This window comes from Myripristis murdjan, chromosome 13 (genome assembly GCF_902150065.1).
Source record: "Myripristis murdjan chromosome 13, fMyrMur1.1, whole genome shotgun sequence".
NCBI lineage: Eukaryota > Metazoa > Chordata > Actinopteri > Holocentriformes > Holocentridae > Myripristis > Myripristis murdjan.
Genome location: NC_043992.1, coordinates 7,320,804 through 7,340,207, shown reverse-complemented (window position 1 = coordinate 7,340,207; position 19,404 = coordinate 7,320,804). Strand labels below are relative to the sequence as shown.

The following is a 19,404-nucleotide window of genomic DNA, read 5'->3' as shown; positions in this document are numbered from 1 at the left end:
GAGCACCGTAAATGTCTGAGTCGAGCTGGCTCACACAACAGGAAGAGGAGAGAAAGTCTGGAGTAACAAGAGCAAAATAAGATGCCAGGGAAACCAGAGCCTCCAGGTTACAAACACAGTGCAGGAGCAACCAAGCGAAAAAGACCCTGTCAGACCCAGTTTAACAAATAAATAAATAAATAAATAAATAAATAAAGGTTTTGAAAAGAGTTAAAACAAACTCAGCTGATCGGGGCTTTCAGTTCAGCATGAACACCCAATCCAGGACGGATAGAAGCTGTTTCTGCTCTTTTACCTCTGATTTATTCAAAAACAAAGTCTTATCACCTCGACTCTCCTCAAACCTCATCTTGATCTGTTTCCTTTACCCAACACTTCTCTCCCTCAGGATCTTTTTAGTTTGAGGCGATACTGTCAGGTTGATGCTGTTTTTATGCTGAAGCTTTTCCCTGCGCTGTGCTCAGTGCAGGTCAGTGCGGGTAAGAGCGTCAGCTCAACGCCTAAAGCAAAGGAAATGTTCTTCATTAAGATGCAAAGAGAGAAAAGGAAGAGAAGAGAGAGAGAGGAGAGATGTTGCTTCAGGCTTTCATATGACCACCCCTGCTGGTCCACTTTTCTCCCTGAAGGGAGGGTGGATGGAGCGAAAGACAAGGGGAACAAGAGAAATGGTGTGACAGTTATTCTTTTTTAGTATTTTTCTTGAAGCAAGTGTGAAATGATGTGAAATGCACTGACCTACTTTTTTTTAACAAACAAAAAACCCAAGAAGCCATGCTGCCCTGCTTTTACATCTACTCTTTTTCTTTTGAAAAAAGAAAAAAATATATATATACATACACAGATGACTCTGCTTGTCTACCAACAGACATTTTATTTGAAATATTTTAAATAGCTCTCTGAACAAAAATCCCTTTATTTATTTATAATAAAAATATTTTAAAAATTGCTACTTTGGCTGGTGAAGATGCATTTTGTTTTTTTGTTGGAAAGTGCAGATTCCTCTGTTAAAACATGCAATTAATGGAAAAAATACAACATTTAAAATCAGAGTAAACAAGCCTACATGAACAAGAGCTGGTGAAGCTGTCAGTCTGGAGCTTTAAATAAAGATAAAGGACAATGCAGAGCAAAGTGAAGTGGGAGGTCTTGATGTGTGTGTGTGTGAGAGAGATAAGAAACACTGAAGAAAATTTAAGGTGAAGAAAAAAAGATGTAGACGGGATGAACCGTGACTAAACTGTGATTACACTACGTGTCACATTAAGTCATTTTATCTCAGGACATATAGGCCACAATTTAGTCTCACTTTGAAGCGATATTTAGCCCCCTTGCCGACAACCTAGCATGGCACCAGCGGATTCTGTTGCTTGTCTAGTTTCACAGGATATCTGTGTCTTTCCTGTGGCTTCACGACTGAGCCTCTGAAAGACAGCGTGTGATGATGGCCAAACAGAGCAAGAGAGTTTATCTCACTGACAAAATGAAAAAAGTTTTAAGTTGCATGTCTCAGAAAATTTTGTTGACATAACTTTTGCGGTTTACGCTCCAGCACCAGTTTTACCGATGGAAGAATAAAAACTGAAAAAAACAAAACAAAACAAAACAAATAATGCAAATCCAATACGGTTCCCCAGCACTACTCCTCCTTTCATTTGGGGTCCAAGCCCAAAAATGTAAAGAAAACAAAAGAAAAGACAAGAAAAAAGGACATAAAAGAAAACAAAAAAGTAAAGAAACCAAAACCAAAAGACAGCAAAAGAAAAGAGAAGCCAGTAAAAGCTAGCAGCAGCAGAGGTGGGTGTGTTACCCGGACGGTGGGGTTGGCTCCGTGCTCCAGCAGACATTTGACTGATCCCAGGCAGAGGTTGGAGGCGGCGATGTGCAGAGCTGTGCCGTGGTGGAAGTCACTGCAGGTCGAGTTCAGCACTGCAACGCCACACAACAAGACAAGACGGAGACGTACCGTGAGTCATGAGGAAAACACTTTCTATCTTCAAAATACTGTAGTTGTTGTTCCATCTGTGGACACCCATGCTGAAAATGAACACACTCATTTGACCAGCAGGCACATTGAATAAAAGAGACCAACAAACAAGCAAACCTTTCCTCAGGACCTCTACCTGTGTGATAACCTCCTTTTCAACAGCATCCTCAAAAACCACTAAAGCATACCCAAAGAATAATGTTGATTAGCTCAGTAAATCAGGCCGTGGTTTATTTTCCTGATGAAGTCTTTATGGTGTCAATGGGGTCAATAAGCAGAGCCGTGTGGGGGGACTATAACACTGGAGGTCAGTGAAGAGGTTAATTAATCTGACACTGGATCAATACAGAGGCTAATGTTCAAACATATGGCTGCAAGCTATAGCTGTGATCTGTGTGTGTGTGTGTGTGTGTGTGTGTGTGTGTGTGTGTGTGTGTGTGTGCACCTCTGGGTTTTGCAGCTTTCAGCAGGACTCGGATCAGTTCAGGGACATCAAAGTATGCGGCGTAGTGCAGAGCGTTCATGTTGGTCCAGCGGCTCCGCAGACTCACATCGGCTCCCAGAGAGATGAGCTGTGTGGTGAGACGCAGCGCCGCCGCAGGGTCACCTGAACGCAGCACGCACCGCAACAACACAACAGTTAGACGGTCAAACAACTTAACAACTGACTAACTAATCAACTAACTGACTCACTAACTAACCAGATAACTGACTAAAGAGACTGAGTAACCACTTAACTAACTCGCTTGAATGACTGACCAACTAAGTGACAGACAACCAACTGACAACTAACATATTAACTGACTGATAGACTAACGAGGTGACTGACAAAGTGACTGAGTAAAGAACTACCAAACAACTGACTAATGACTAATGAGCTAACTGACCAACTAACTAACTGACTAACTAACTAACTGACTGACTAACTGAATAACTGACTGACTGACTAACTGATGAAGTGACTAACAGACTAATTAACTGACGGATTGACTGACTGATGCACAAGCTAACTTACCAATTGACTGACTGACTGACTGACTGACTGACTAACAAACTCTCTGACTAACCAACTATCTATCTGATCTAACAATCAATGACTTATTGAATTAACTGACTGACTGACTGACTGATGAAGTGACTGACTAAACAACTGACTAACTAACTGATTTACTGAATACTGACTAACTGATGAGGTACCAAACTGACTAACTAATTCACTGACTGACTAAGTGACAAACTGACTAACTGATGAAGTGACTAACAGACTAACTGACTGACGGATTGACTGACTAACTTACCAACTGACTGACTGACTGACTAACAAACTCTCTGACTAACCTATCTAACTATCTATCTGATCTAACAATCAATGACTTATTGAATTAACTGACTGACTGACTGACTGAATAGCTGTTCACCTATTGAAACCTAATTAAATTATCTCATCAAATCATTCCTAAAAAATTAACCTGGTTTAGTTTATTTCACAAACTTTAAGGTTCATGTATCTCAGCGTTGCAGCTGTGGTCAAGTAAAGTGAATGTCAGCCTAACTAACTAAATGTCTAATTACCTGAAAAAGAAACAAACTCGACCAGACGAGGTTATTGAACAAACTTAACCTCCATGTGCTGTTATGAGTCACCTGACTCGAACCCTGACTGGCTGGCTGACTTGCTTAACTAGTCCTGTCTAACTAAGCAGGTCAGTCACGATTATTTAACTAACTCACCGACTCCGTGTGCTCCGGCTTTGCAGCTGTAGTGAAGCAGCGTCATGTCGGTCAAACCATCTCGGTCGTTCACATGGCAACCACGCTTCAGGATCTGGAGGAGAGGGTTGGGGGGGGAGACACAATTAAAATAAACAGTAACATCTGAGCGCTCAAACCTTGAGAGTTCAAAACCACCAAAACCTTAAGGATTCGCTAGTTCCTCATTAGATTTTCACAGGTTTAAAATCCTCATTATCAACCTGTTTGGCACCAAAAGATGCTCACCTTCTTACGACTGGACCTGAGACGAGACATGAGATATTCTAGTGAATTTTTATCTTTCACTGGAGGATAAAACAACACCAGCAGTTAGCCTTTTAGCTACTGACAAATTTCCTAGACAACGCCAGTTCTAATCAATTCTATTTCTGTGGTCGACACACACAGTTGTCTTGCTGCTGAGTCATGACAGAGCCACACTTATTTCTTCTCCCTTTCTCTCTCCGTCACATTCTCTTTCTCTCTCAGTCGCTTTTCATAAGCAGGCAGCCATTTTAACTGGATCATTATCATGCTGCTTTTGTGTGTGTGTGTGTGTGTGTGTGTGTGTGTGTGTGTGTGTGTGGACTAACTGAACTCATTGTAATTCTCGCTCTGCTTCACTGTGTGGATTGATTCCAGCAGATACAGTTAATTATGATTTATGATTATGATTGTGCAAGTAAAAATAACGTGAGTGCCTGTGTAGCCTCTGTGTTTAATCCCAGCTCGGGTTGCAGGTCTTACAGTTGCGGGTCCAGGCAGGTCTGGATTTGACATGGAGATAACTGCAGGTTTGTAAAATCAGATCGATGCAGGACTTCAGCATGGAGTCACAATTTCTGTGTCACCGAATCAACTCCTGAGCCACGTGACTGTCAAGCAAACTGTATTTGAGCGCTCCAATCAGAATTTACTGACCTCAGCCAGCTGTCGGCTTTTAAATTAAAATTAAAATCAAGACAGTTGGCCCAGGGGCTGCTTCTGTCAGCATTTCTGGAAAAAACGAAGGAACACTTGTCTCCAGAAACTTAATTGAGATGTATGCATTTTTTCTTCTACAGATAAATCCACATGAGGCTGATTTGTTGGAGCAACATATCAGAAGTAATGTCTGATCTCAGCTGCATGTTGAACTTGACTAGACCGTCATTCAGTGGATCTTTTGAAAAAAGGATTTTTTTTAACGTCTCCTGGGTGATTTGATGTTGTAGGCCTGAGGTGTTTGAGTCAATAAAGGTTTTGGTGCAAAACTGTCTTCTGTGTCATGCATGAGACTCAGACTCGACACTGCTGACTCGGACTCAACTTGAACACTTGAACACCGAGGATTCCTGACTCAGCTTGGACTCCAGGTCTCGTGACTCAACCACAACACTGTATATATGTCACCATGAAGGTCTTTGAGACGTTCATGGTGACATTTCTCCAGCCAGTGTGCTTTGAGCTGTCGGGTTACATCCAGACGAGCAGCTCTGATCTCTGTTCCAGTTCAGCTGCAGAGCCTCGGCGGCCTGTTGTTAAGCCTACAGCCCCACTACGGAAAGTAAAATACCACTGACCAAACCCTCCCTAACTGTACTTTAGCACCTGGCCTCAGAGTAATTAAGTTACTCAGCAAAGGTAAGATTGTTTTGGGAACCATGAATGACTTTTCTCCAAACTGGCTGTGGTGTCCATTTTCTCATTTGGTTTACAAATCACAGTTTTAACACTTTGGTTGTCTTTACTTTTCTAAATTGAGGTGAAATTATTATTAGTCGTAGTAGTTCAAGTAATACTAATACAAATGGTAATGATGATTTTAAAAATGTACACTTTCACCATTCAACCTTGCCTCCAAAATAACTCATGCTGCTTAATAGGATTTCATTGTCTGGTGTGTGTGTGTGTGTGTGTGTGTGTGTGTGTGTGTGTGTGTGTGTATGTGTATGTCTCCCTGGACAGCTGAATCTGGGTCACCGTAAAAAGAACAATTGAGTCGGGGTTTGGGCACCATGCCAGTACACACACACACACACACACACACACACACACGCGCCCAACACAGCTGACCAATAGAAAAGGCCGACACAGATCACAAGCAGACAGAGGAGACTGGAACAGACAGACAGTCATGTAACACAGCTGAACTGGGTGAACTGGTTCAGCCCAGCCTGCAGAACTGGCCAGACTGGATCGACACCTGCGGGATCATACATGTGTAGTGTAGCGCTGCTCTATCAGGCTGCAGCAGGAAGCTTTATTAAAGGGACATTCTGTCACATTAACATCAGGGTCTGATTACAATTCAGCCTGATTCTGACAGTTTTGTTGCTGTTGCCAGCGTGGCGTTGGAAGGGCGGGTCAGACAAGGGTGGATCTAACTGGACATTTCTTTTATTCATTTAATCTTATATTAAGCAATGTGAGCTGTTCTTGTAGGTGTCTTTCCACCACAGTTTACAGCCAGCCTGTTATCATTTCCGGGTTTGAACTTTATAAATTTCTGTATTTTAGCCCAACGATAAGCCCCTCCTTCATCTTCATTCAAAGCTCAGAAACAAAGCAAACTAAGTAAATCAGACATGAGCCTTGAGATTAACGTCCAACACAAAAACACATTTTTTTCTTTTTATTTCTGCAAGCGATTCGCTGGGGGGAGTGGGGGCTTTATGTGCTTACAAATGCAATTCGTGCTCCTGACACCCTCTGGTGGTCAGAATTGCTCGCTGCAGCTTTAAAATTGAATCTGCAGTACACATATTAACCACATGGAGGAGCTCATATCACTATGAGGCAAACTGCATCTTTAAATGAAACGTGATCAGAAATTGACTCCACTGTCTCAGCTGTGGTGGAGGCACATTAAACCAATTTAATTTTGATCGCTTCTGTAATTGCTAGCTACAGAAAAACTCTGCCGTCAGTTTGTTCATTTGCTGGCCGTCCTCCACCATCAGTCGGGGTGATGAAAACATGTTATGAAGTATTAACCATGATCTGACACAGAGAGCATCAGGAACAAACATCCTGGCTTCCTGATCCTGGATCCCATTGGCTGTTCTAGTGTGTTATGTCACCACAGTCAGCCAAGCTCTCACAACGACGCCTCAGCTCGCAGAGAAGAAGCGAGAAGGAACACTTAGCATTGCTAGCGATACCACCAGAAACCAAAAACCTTCAGCCAAGTCACGAGCTAGAGAACGGTGGCAGTCAGCGCACAGTCATCTGCTTTTTTTGCCGTGTAGAGGTGTTATGGGTTTTTTTTTTTCTGTGTGTGTATGTGCGTCACCTCGTTGCCAATGAGGTCGATCCGGTGCTGGACCTGTGGAACCCACTGACGCACGATGGCGAACAGCTCGGGGATGGTGGTCCGGGGATCCATCAGGATCTCCAGACAGGCCGGGTCGTTCGGGTCAAAGAAGGTGAAGGCTGCAGAGAGAGAGGGCTGAGTTTTAGAGGCACTCGCCGCAGCACGGTCACATCAAAAGAATTATCCTTCACTAATTTCTGATTTGAAGTGCTACCTCTGAATATGTCCTATAGCCCGCAGAATGATAGTCTGTGCTAAAGGACAGCTGGGGAGGGAACCCTACCTTGTTGTGATGTGGTAAAACATGATGAATACCACAAAGTTCTCAAGAGAATATAACTCAGAAATGCCTCAGAACTTCAGGACAATTCATTAACTACATCATAACCCCCATAATCTAACAGTATTTTGCTGCATTGTTTGTGTTTTTGTGAATTGACACCAAACATCAGATTCAAGACAGACTATGAAAAGTGCTGCATTGATTCTGTGGATTATCAGTGTTGGTATGAACTGTAACTCTGCCTATAAAACTATTTTCCACAGCGCAATGTTTCACATGCTGGAATATTTATTTACCAGTGAGGGATTCATAAGCTCAGAGAGAAACAGTGATTTAACGCTGATTCACTTCAAATTAAAGCAGCTTCCAAGGTTTTTTTTTTCTTTAGTTTGCTGACTCAGTTTTAGTCTTATAGTCAGTCTGCCTCAAGCTGGAGAGCAGAACACTTTGTATTCACTGCTGGGCACACACACACACACACACACACACACACACACACACACACACACACACACAGAGTGTATAATGGAGTTGGCCTGCCCAGTTTGCCCAATGAATACCAATGAGACTGTCGTCAATAGCAGAGAACAGAGCACTTTGGAAAACCATTGAATAATTCCAGCAGTTTCTGTACTCTTTTACTTGTGTATGTGTGTGTGTGTGTGTGTGTGTGTGTGTGTATATGTATGTATGTATGTATGTATGTATGTATGTCTGTGCTACGGGGGCCTATATATTATGTATGAGCTGTAAGTCCGGTCTCAAGCAGGGCTCAATGCAGGATAGAGCTCCCACTAAGAAATAATGATTATTAAGGTGGTATTGCTGTCATTGCCCCTCATTAAACCACCATAAATAAGTATAAGAATGTCTAGTTGAGGTGGGTGAAGTTATTTAAGGTAGCACAGCTTATGAACATTCATGCCACATGAATCCACCATGACTCTTCCACTTGCGTTTTCCTTAAGGTGGTATGGTTGTATATATTTAAGGACATATAATACAAATTTAAGGCAGTACAGTGTGCCTTCATCTGAGCAGATGAATGACTAAAAACCATTTAAGGTGGTATAATGTTTACAGCAGTACATATTTAAGGTGGTATAACCTCATTTGTCTTTCAGCTCCAGTGGCCAGGCAGATGTATTGAGATTCTACTGAATAAAGTGTATTTAAGGTAGTATAACCTATTACAGTCTTTGGGCAGTGGAGTCTGGTTTGAGAAATGGACTTAGTCTGTTGTTGAGTAATAATACTTATTTAAGGTGGAATGAGCTACTATAGGGCTGTACCATAAACCTTACAGTGTAACATTTAAGGTGGTAAGGCAGACACTATATATTTAATACTATTTATACTTTACTACTTATAGAATAGTATACATTTAAGGTGGTATGAAATACTGTAGTTTTTGTGCAGTGGAGTCTGGGTGCAGGGATGCACCCTTTTTATTTAAGGTGGTATGCTAGTATATTTTAGGATGGTATGATATTCTACTTTATAAGTAAGCCGATATTTCAGTTTATATTTAAGGTAGTATAACAATATGTATTTTAATACGCATTATAGCATATAGTCAAGGCTGTATGGCAGTATAAATATAGATCTTTAAGGTGGTATGACAGTATTTAAGATGGTATGACTACATATTTAAGCTGGTGTATCAGCATATATTTGAGGTAGTGTATATGTATTAAAAGAAGTATTACAGTATATATAATTAAGGTGGTGTGTGCATATATTTAAGGTGGTATGGCAGCATAGCTATTTAAGGGGGTACGACTGAATGAATTTAAGGTAAGTGCATATATATTTACAGAGGTAATATAGTAAATATTTAAGGTGGTATGACATACAGTAGTCTTTTGGCAGTGGGGCCTGGGCGGAGGGGTGCACCATGGGTCTGCGGCGCGGCTCGTGAACTGGACTCTGGTACTCGGACACCGACTGCGGCTCCGGCTCGACCTCGACCTCCCGCTCGGGGTCCGCCGCCTCCTCTTCCTCCTCCTCCCTCCCCTCCTCCTCCTCCCGCTCCTCCTCCTCGTCCTCCACCTCCGTTCTCTCCTCCCCCTCCCTCTCCTCCTCTAGCTCATACTCCTCTTCTTCCTCCTCCTCGTCCTCTTCCTCCTCCTCCTCTGTCAGCGCCTCCTCCTCCTCCCGCTGCACCCGGCCCTCCTCCTGCTCCTCCCGCTCGTGCCTCTCTTTCTCCTGCGCCTCCACGTTCTCCTCTTTAGTCATGGTGAAGGAAGCTGCTGCCGGCCTGCGGAGAGAGAGAGTTTGCTTTATAAATGAAGATCAATACTTTGATTGATTTATAGAAAAATAATTTCCATAAATAAATCCTCATTTAAACCAGTGCTAAAACACACACAATGCACAAATTTTGTTTGTGTTTCATTTGACTAATTTCATCTGTTTTCCACTTACATTGATTGTTTCTTATTGTATTTTTATTTATGTAATTGTTTACTCTAACACACACGTTTTGTTGCAATCCTGTGATGCCGTGATGAGTAATTTAATCAGATAAATAGCCTATGTACATTGTTTTAATCCCAGGGGAGCTCCTTCTTAAAAGCACATAGCTACTGATACTTATTAGCTACTGATAATAACTACTTTGCTTTATTCCCTAATTTTTGTTAGGCTACATGCAAAAGATTTTTTTAAAACATAAATCTGGTTATTTAAGCAGGTTAGTTGCACCGTGATTTAATGTTTCTTTTCAGGAGAGCACTCACCATAAAGGCAGCATTATGACAAAATTGCCATAAGCACAATGTTCAATTGAAATCACACAAATGCAAACATAAAAACTCCCTGTGTGAGCGCTCAAAAGGACAAAGTGAAGGCTGAACAGGTCGCGATGATTCAACTCTGACATGATTTATGAAGAGGGACAAGAGACAAGCATGGCTGTCACTTTCTCTGCTGCACTGATGGTGTCTTCCGTCGACTTTCCTATAGTACTGAGGTTAAAGATGCTAATTCTCACCTTGTCCATCATTTGACAGGCGTGACTGGAATAAATCTGCCCTCCACTCTGACTTCCTCCCTGCGTTTGCTCCATCATGTCTGTCTCACGCTTTCTATCCCTCCCTGTGATGAAACGTCAGGGCAGCAGAAACCTGCCTTCATTTAGATCACCTGTGGCAAGCAGGTGATTTGATCTATTTCATTAAAACCGTCCCTGCAGAGCTGCTCAGTTCCCCTGCTGATCAATATGTGCCATCATCACACAATCACCATTCAGGAGTGGATAATAAACAAAATCTGCTGGTCGAGTAGAAAAATCAAGTTTTGAGTCAGTCAGTGGTTAGGAAACACTTAAATACACATGCACTTTTGTCGACTACTCCAGCTTAGTTGCCTGGTTAAGGTTCAGTTTGTTCAGACACACAGCCCCTGTTTAGCAGCTGACTTCACACTCCCAGGTGTCACATTTTACATTTGGGAAACCTGTTTGGGTAAAACAGTGAGTGTGACCGATGAGGTTTTAGGATTTACCAGCTGTTGTGGTGCTGAGAAGGAAAAAAAAGTTGCTTCCAAAGCCTGTAGGATTGATGCGCACATTTATACATAATGCACACTTTTTTCATTTCTAATCCACATTTCTTTTTTCCTTTTTTTTTAATTTCTCATAATTTCACTTATGCTTACAATATCTTGTCTTGAAAATTTGTGCAAGTGCAACTGACCCAACTTCTCAGTCCAGGAGGCTACAGTCACTTCAAATGGATCAGTTCTGTGTGAGGGAGGCAGTAACGGTTCTCAACTTGGAGTCTGGGGGCCTCCAGGGGTCCTTGAAGGGGTTGTCAGCGGTCGGGGAAAAATGGAGGATATTTTAATTTCATTATTTCATTGACTAGAAGTTAGCCCAATGTAACTAAACCTTATCAGATCGGGATCCCTGAGACAACATCTGATCAAAGACAGATCCATGGCCTGATCATTTTGAGGTTCTTGACAACAGAAAGGTTGAGAGCCACTGCAGAAGAGGAAACAGAAATGGAGAACTTTCCGTTGCCTGCTGTGGTTTGGAAGCAGCCCGACCTCGCAGCCGCTCTGCAGCAGATCTGAGAGCAGCGTGTTGGTTTCACGATGCTTTGAACTGAGTGAGGCTCATCAGAGTCACTTCAGCTTGACCGGATCAGTCGAAGCTGTCAGACTCGTAACAGGCTGGGACTGCAGATCTGCTCAGACTGTCCAGATTTTAGCGAGCTAGCCTGCGGTGTTAATTTCATCAGACGAGACTAGACGAAATATATTCGTCAACGATGGGTTTTTTCATGATGAAAACGAGAGAAAGACGAAACAAAATCAATTCTCTTAAATACTTACTGTGATGAAATTAACATGCATTTTTTGTTGACGAAAAAAGACGAGACGAAATCTACTTCATTAAATAAAATCTTAATAAAATGTCTCTTTCCTTTTTCGTCATAGACTTTTAAATTACAATCCAAAAAGTGCATTCATTGGATGCGCGTTAGTTTTTCTCCTCCTGCGCTGCTGTGTGCTCATGCCGGGGTGTGTGTGTGTGTGTGTGTGTGTGTGTGTGTATGACTGAGGAGCACACACCCACCGGCGCTGTCTGAAGCGTAGCACGGCGAGAACAAAGTTAAAACCTGCTGCCACTCAATACACAGTCATTTCACGTGTTAACCTATGTTTCAATAAATGCATACTTGCCAACTCTCCCGATTCACGCGGGAGACTCCCGATTTTTAACCCTATCTCCTGCAATGCTCCCAGTCAGTAATTTCTCCTGCTAATATCCCGGTTTTACAGTGAAGGACACAAGTCAGATTGTGGCGGGTATTTGTCGCAGTATCATTCCTGCCTGAAACACACTGAACAATAGAAGATAAACTTATTATTCCTGATTTGAGATGTCGTAGCTGCATCTGGAGCAATATGCATAGCCGATATTTTTTTTCTATTTTATTAGAATATGTCAGGCTAATAATAGGTAATAATCACATAAACCTTAGAGATGAGTGAAAAAAGACTAAAATGAATCTATTGGTTAGACTAGATTTTTTAATTAACATTCGTGTCAATCTGCATTCAAAGACTAAAAAAAGACTATTGACTAAAACTAGACTAAAATACTTTGGAATTTAGTCGACTAAAACTAGACTAAAATACTTTGGATTTCCTTCAACTAAAACTAGACTAAAATGCTAAGACTGTTCGTCGACTAAAATGTGACTTAACAAAAAAGAAAGCAAGTTGACTAAATATGACTAAAACTAATAAGGGCGTTTGACACAAGACTAAGACTACTAAGATACAGTGACGTCCAGTTTGACAAAATGCTCTGCCTGCAGTGAACTGGCTGCTATGGGGTCAAACATCATCACACATGAATCAAATGTGGTTCATTGAATCCACAAGAGTCTCAGCTTTCCAGTCAAAGCCAATTGATGCAGCTCCAAGACTGTTCAGGCCCCAGTCTGCACACACACACCATTTTACAACAGGCCACAAGAACACGTGGACTACAGGGGTTTGTGGCCCAAACTGCATGGGATTAGCAGAAGGTGGACGTGTCTGCAAAGGAGAGAGATGTGGCTGCCCAGAGAACCCATTTTCATTCACAGATCTGGAGGTCAGAGGTCAAGGGACCCTGCTGGAAATGACAGTTCTTCCCTCCACAAAATTCAGCCTAAATTTGGAGCTATATTTAGCCTACAAGCTGACAATCTAGAATTACGTGCTTGGTACCAGCAGATTCCTTGGGTCATATAGATTCATATAATTCCTATATCTTTACTTTAAAAATTATATTAAAAAAAGAACCACAATACTCAGGTGAATCAGTCCCCCCCCCCACACCTGCTATCAGATATCAGCGGGGCCTGGACTGGCAGCTCATGTCCAAGCTCATGAGCCAGGTGCCAGGTGTTACCATGGTAACCAGACGGAGCGACCTGCAGCGTGTGCTGAAACCGGCTGGCCGAGCTCAGGTCAGCAGTCTGCGGACATCAGCCAATCAGAGAAGCCTCAGCTCTTGTTGTTTAATTCCCTTATTTCTTCCTCTCCACTGCAGGAAGTGCTATAAACAACGCTGTGTGTGTGTGTGTGTGTGTGTGTGTGTATGAGAGAGAAAGAAAGAGAGAGAGAGAGAGAGAGAGAGAGAGAGAGAGAGCAGCAGGCCACCTGACTGACTGTACGGGCTAAAAGTGCTAACGCCAACCTTCCCTCATCATTAGCTGTCGACAGGGTTGACTGGATTAAATCCATATTCCACTTTAGCAAATGGATGAGACGCTGAAATCCATCCGCCGCTCCCTCCGGCAGCCATCGACCCACCCATCCATCATCCATCCATCATCCACCCATCCCTTCTTAGTGGGAGTTGAACCCCTCACTCTGCCAGTGTTAGTGCCATGGATTTCCCAGTGAACAAGCAGCTTGATAATGATCTTTAAAGCCGCATCTGGTGAACACAGCAGCCTGCGTGTCTGCTACAACCTGACGTGAGTGAACATGAGGATGACTGGCCTGCTGGTTTGTCAGCTGCAGGCCAGGCGTTTTCAAACTTCGTTCATGATCTGGACCAACAAGTTAACAAACCCCCATTTGAAGTGATTTTGCTTTATGGACCCTCATATGGAAAGATATTTTGGTTTGTGCTAAGTACTAAATTGCTCCGATGTTGCGCATGAAAAGACTGACAAAACAGATTCAAAGTGGTCAGATTAGGGTGAAATGTTAAAATAATCACTCGCACAGTTTCTTGTATTGTAACAGCATCTCACGCATTTACGTTTGAAGCAAATTCCCTTGATTTCTTTCAGAAATCAGAAAAAATGAACATTAAGGAAAATGTTTAACCAAAAAAATTACAAGAACATTGCCGAAAATGCAGCCAAAAAAAGAGAAAAATTTGCAAAACAACAATAATAATAATATTAAAGTAATAATAATAATGATGATGATGCTGGAATATTTTAAAAAGTGATGGTGGATTGCCTTCAGATTTCTTGTGTTTGAAAGCTTGAAGCCTCTGAAGCAAATTCACTTGCTTTCTTTCAAAAAAATGAGGGAAAAAATGGAACAATTAGGAAAATTTCACCAAAAAAAATCATCCCAAAAGTAGAGGGAAAAAATCTCAAAATTTGCAGAAAATAATTGAAAAAAAAATGATGGTGAAATCTTTTAAAAAGTGAATCTGACATCAGATTTCTTGCAGTTAAACGCTTATGAGCAGCACCTCATGTTGCTGGGGCCCACAGGCCTGTTCATGCTGCAGGTGAACCAGATTCGTTCCTCAAATCAGATCAACAAGACAGACTGTCCACACTGTTTATTGGCAAATGATCAGATCAAATCTGTGTCCAGACATGACCAACATATCAGCACGGGTTGCCAACATAGTTGTCAGTTTCTACTCGCTGGTTTATCAACATGGAGGCATGAGAAATGAAGTCAAGTCACACTCTGTCAAGTCCCGGTGCAGAACATCTCCGCTGTAGTCGACAAATTCAGCGATGGAGGAGGCTGATATTAATTAACGTATCCATGGTAACAGCAGCACGATCATGCACTCCCCTACCTCAGGATCTGACGTCGTCGTTGTGTGTGGCATTGCCAGTGACGGAACAGACACTTTGAAATCCTATTTGAGCGTCCAGACTGACACACATCTGTAGAAATCTGATGGGAATTGCATTTCAAACCTTCTCCAAATCTGGATCTGATTTGCAAAAATTGCATTCCATGTGGTTTTTTGGTGTCCAGACTTTCTCAAATCAGTCTGGATAAGATCTGGATAGGACAAAGGCAGATTTGGGCTGGCAGTCTGGATGAGGCCCTGGAGGCCTGTCAAGGAGCCGTGGATCCCCTGTGACCTTCACAGGAGGACAGACTCTGATGATGTGGTCGGCGCTGTGGGGCTGAGCAGAGCTGGCACGACCTGCCTGGCATGCTAAACATTCGCCTGGTCTCATTTCCCCAGCTGAGTCCAGCGTCATCGAGTACACAGAGCAACTCGGACCTTTGGCATTTCACCACAACACTCGTCACAAACCAGAGTCTGGCCTGCTGGGTTCACGCGGTTTGGAGGAGAGGCGGGTAGGCATGCGATTGGACCAACCACCTGTCTGTCATTAGCTAAGCTGAGTGTCCGTCGTAACACAGAGTTTCTGCGTTTCCAGGTTTTTCACCATCTGCCTTTTTCATTTTGCAGGTGATGATTCTCAAGTCTGTATTTAGTGAAATGCTTCATTTAAACAGTTTCATTAACACTCAGCATTTTCATTTAACAGACTGCATAACTGCACACTACCTGTTTATTTAACTAATTCACTGTGAAATAATTTATATCTGTACGACTTAAGAATTTAACTGTGCAATATCCCTGCGTATAGATGGTGTGTATGTAGGTATACTTATTGTGTATATGCTCAGTTTCTTCTTTCTGTATTTATTGTTGTAATATTTGTAGATTTAATGCACATATTTATACATAATGCACATACTTTTTCAACTATGATTAATGTACAAGTAGTATTAATGCACATATTTAGACATAATGCACAGACTTTTTCTATTTTTACAAATGTATAAGGCAAATATTTTTCTAATTATTATTTCTTTTTCTATTTCGTATTATTTAATTCTTCTCTTGAGCCAACTGACCCATTTTCGCCATCAATTATGTATTTCTGATTCAGATTAAGTGGCTGCATGATGGCAAAATCCTCCGCTGCACAGGAGGTGAATGTGTTTTACATTTTATGGTTGGTCCAAAGACATGCAGGTCACGTTTGCCCCCAGGTGTGTGTCTGAGCGTCAGGATAGGCTGCAGCACCCCGAAACCCTTGTTAGGATGAACGGCTTGCAAAATGAAAGGATGGTTGGTTTGAAATAAACAGAAGAAGAACTGGGTGGTGAGCATAAGCAGGGATTTGATTGACAGGTGAAGTGCAGAGCAGGAACACAGAAGTGGCAAAGATGGAGACCCGATGAGAACAAATGAAGAACCTCAAGATTACTTTAATGTCAGATAGCATCTCTTTCCCTCCCTCCCTCTCTCTCTCTCTCTCTCTCTGTCTCTCTACCTTCACATTTTTCTCCTCTTGTTATTCGTGGTTTATGTAATCTCATCTGGTTCATTCCAACCGTGCAGGACAGAAATCACATCCAAACAGGAAGTTCAAACGCTCCACTGATGTGACGATAAAGGTTACGCAATACGACCATATGAGTCACCATGGGTTCATGAGGACCCAGGGCACCCAGACACACACACACACAAACACACACACACGTGCACAGAAGCATGAACACACACTGAGCAGGTGTGTTTATCATGCAAACACACTCACATTTTAAAACAACTTTACTGTCAAAGGCCAAATTCTCTTTCACGTTCTATTTTATTCTGTTCTGTTCTATTCTATTCTATTCTATTCTATTCTATTCATTGTGTGCATGTGTAACAGTATCAGGAATATTGTTGACATTTAACATGACCACAAGAAACTGCAGGCTGCAGGTTTCAGAACTACAACGAAGGATGAGGAGACAAATCATCGCTTTTCTCGCAGCTCTGCTCTGCTAAATCTGCTAAATACTTTTAAAACAAGCAATTCATCACTCCAGAAGTACACACACACACAAACACACACACATGCACGCACGCACACACACACACACACACACACACACACACCCCATCAACCCTGACAATAATATTCCCTAACAACTTATACATGAATGTGCAGAGGACTGTTACATAATGGTAGAACTCACTGAAAAAAATGTGAGCGTGGCTTTGAAAATGACTAACAGAAACAAAAATAACAAATTTAAAGTGTTTTCAAAATGTTCGTGGGCAGGCAGGAGTCTGCAAGCTGGTGTGTTTAGAGTTTAGAGATATTACAGGGAACACCTTTGGTGGATCATCAACAAATAATTAAATTTCATTTAATTGTGGTTTATGTGATCTCTCTCTACATATGTATATATCTATGTTTACGTATACTGATTATACTTACAGATAGATACTGAATCTATCTGTATGTATATCTAATCTATATCTATATACAAATCTATATCTATCTATATTTATGTGTTTACACACACACACACACACACACACACACACAAGTACATATAGATGCATATATGCTAAATCCACATGTTATATACAAAAATATAGTAAACCTACATATATATATATATACATATATATACACACATACACATACATACATACACACATATATATGTATGTATGTTATGTATGTTATGTTAACATTATGGAGCATCAACTACACTCTTTTTGTTTCTCTAGTAATGTTATAGAGATTACAGGGATACCACAGCGGATTATACACACTACAAACTGCTTAGAATGGTTGAATGTCAAAACTGTCCAGTCCCAACAGGAATATTACAACGATGACACGCAGGTGATTAATAAAATATATACCTTATGATCTCTGGGAATTCCCCATTGAGCACCACAGAGGTATTATAAGAGGTATTAAAGTCTATAATGGAATATGATAGTGATATAACGGGGGCAATTAAATAATCATTAATGTTTTGTTTTTATCTAATAAAGCCAATATTTTTCCAATAGGAACATAAAATGCGTCTTTATGCTTGACAGTGAGTTTATAGTAATCTGCAGTGCATTATGGTGCTGTGGTATTGTTATAATATGCTTGTAATATTAAATTAAAAGCATGATATGCTCGCGTTTTTGGAGTGGAGTACCACAGACATGGATCCCTCCAGAGATAGGCTACGTCTCGTGGTAGCCTATAGCAGATTAATATCCCTATTCGTACAATAAAGAGATTATAATCTCAATGTTGGGTGCCACAGCTGCACGACGCCTTTATAGGAATATTAGCAGGATATCACAGGTGTGGTTTGTGGTTATGGTGATAATAGCAGTGGTGTATAAATAACAGATCACGAGTATCAGCAGGTTATCGGAGGAGGAGGAGGAGGAGGAGGAGGCCTGCGAGGCAGCAGCATCCTCCATCCTCCATCTTACCCAAACAAAAACAGTCCTAGCCACAGAAGACGCTGAGAATAAAACCTCATAAGGGAACTGCAATCACAAGGAAAGCAGCATTAAAACACGCATCGTTGTTATTGCACTGTCGAAGCTTTTTGTCGCGGTTTTCGGCCGAAACGTCGCCGCCGCGCCTGGTTTGTGCCAATGTGCGTAGTAGGAAAAACGCCCCGTTGACAAACAATGAGAGAGATGCGCGGACATCAGCGAGGCGAAAAACGCGTTATAGTGGAAATACTGAATCCCTATCATCATAAACGGAGACGGGAAATGAGTTAATGGAAGTGCCGCTTGTGTCATGTTTGAATTAATGCAAGAAAACGAGATTTGCGTGAGGTTTTGATGGAACAGCGCCCCTCTCCTCCCTCAGCATCTCCATCTTAGCAGCAGGAGGAGGCAGGAGAACAACACGACTTCAAAAATAATAATAATAAATCACATCAGTAATAAACAGATGGATGCAGCAACATAAACCGTGACACGTCGGAGTCCAAAGTGAAGAATATAAGATAATCATCATTATTATTATTACCTGAAAACAAGCCTGTGTTCGGACGGGACGGAGCCGCTCTGGTCTGGTCACGGAGCTGTGGGACAGACGGCAGCGCGGAGACTGAGGACGAAGCTCTCTCTCCCCCGCTGAGTGTCTACCTTGCTCGACCACTCTCTCTCTCTCTCTCTCTCTCCACACTCCCACCCCCCTCTCTTTCTCTGTCAGTCACAGATCTGTAGCCATCAGCAGGCAAATAAAACCCTCTGGAAAGCTCCTGGCGACATCATTTTCCAATTTTGTATGATGCATAAAATGATAAGAAATACAACCCCAAAAAGTTCTTAATACTTGCACAATACTCCTGAATCTGTTTTTATGGTCCAGTTAAAAATATTGCACAGCGGTAAAACTGAAAAATAAATAGGCTACATAAATAAAGGCAGATGCAGTTTCAAAGAGGGGGGAGCCCACCACGAGGAACGCCATTCAATTCTCAAAAGAATAGAACTTGTAAATTGAATATATACGCCACTTCAGTAGGTCCACCTGTTCA

The 19,404-nt window shown here is 41.8% G+C and overlaps 1 protein-coding gene across 1 annotated transcript in view; it reads right to left on the bottom strand.

Annotated features, from left to right (window-relative positions):
• clip3 (CAP-GLY domain containing linker protein 3) overlaps positions 1–18,988 on the bottom strand; it is a 30,790-nt gene extending 11,802 nt beyond the window's left edge. Inside the window, exons 1-6 of the mRNA XM_030067365.1 lie at positions 18,891–18,988; positions 9,171–9,574; positions 7,011–7,150; positions 3,716–3,809; positions 2,430–2,591; positions 1,808–1,926 (exon numbers count right to left, since the gene is read on the bottom strand). Of these exons, the coding sequence (XP_029923225.1) occupies positions 1,808–1,926; positions 2,430–2,591; positions 3,716–3,809; positions 7,011–7,150; positions 9,171–9,552 (897 nt within the window). The 5' untranslated portion in view covers positions 9,553–9,574; positions 18,891–18,988. The remainder of the gene's footprint in view (positions 1–1,807; positions 1,927–2,429; positions 2,592–3,715; positions 3,810–7,010; positions 7,151–9,170; positions 9,575–18,890) is intronic.
• Positions 18,989–19,404: the final 416 nt, after the last annotated feature.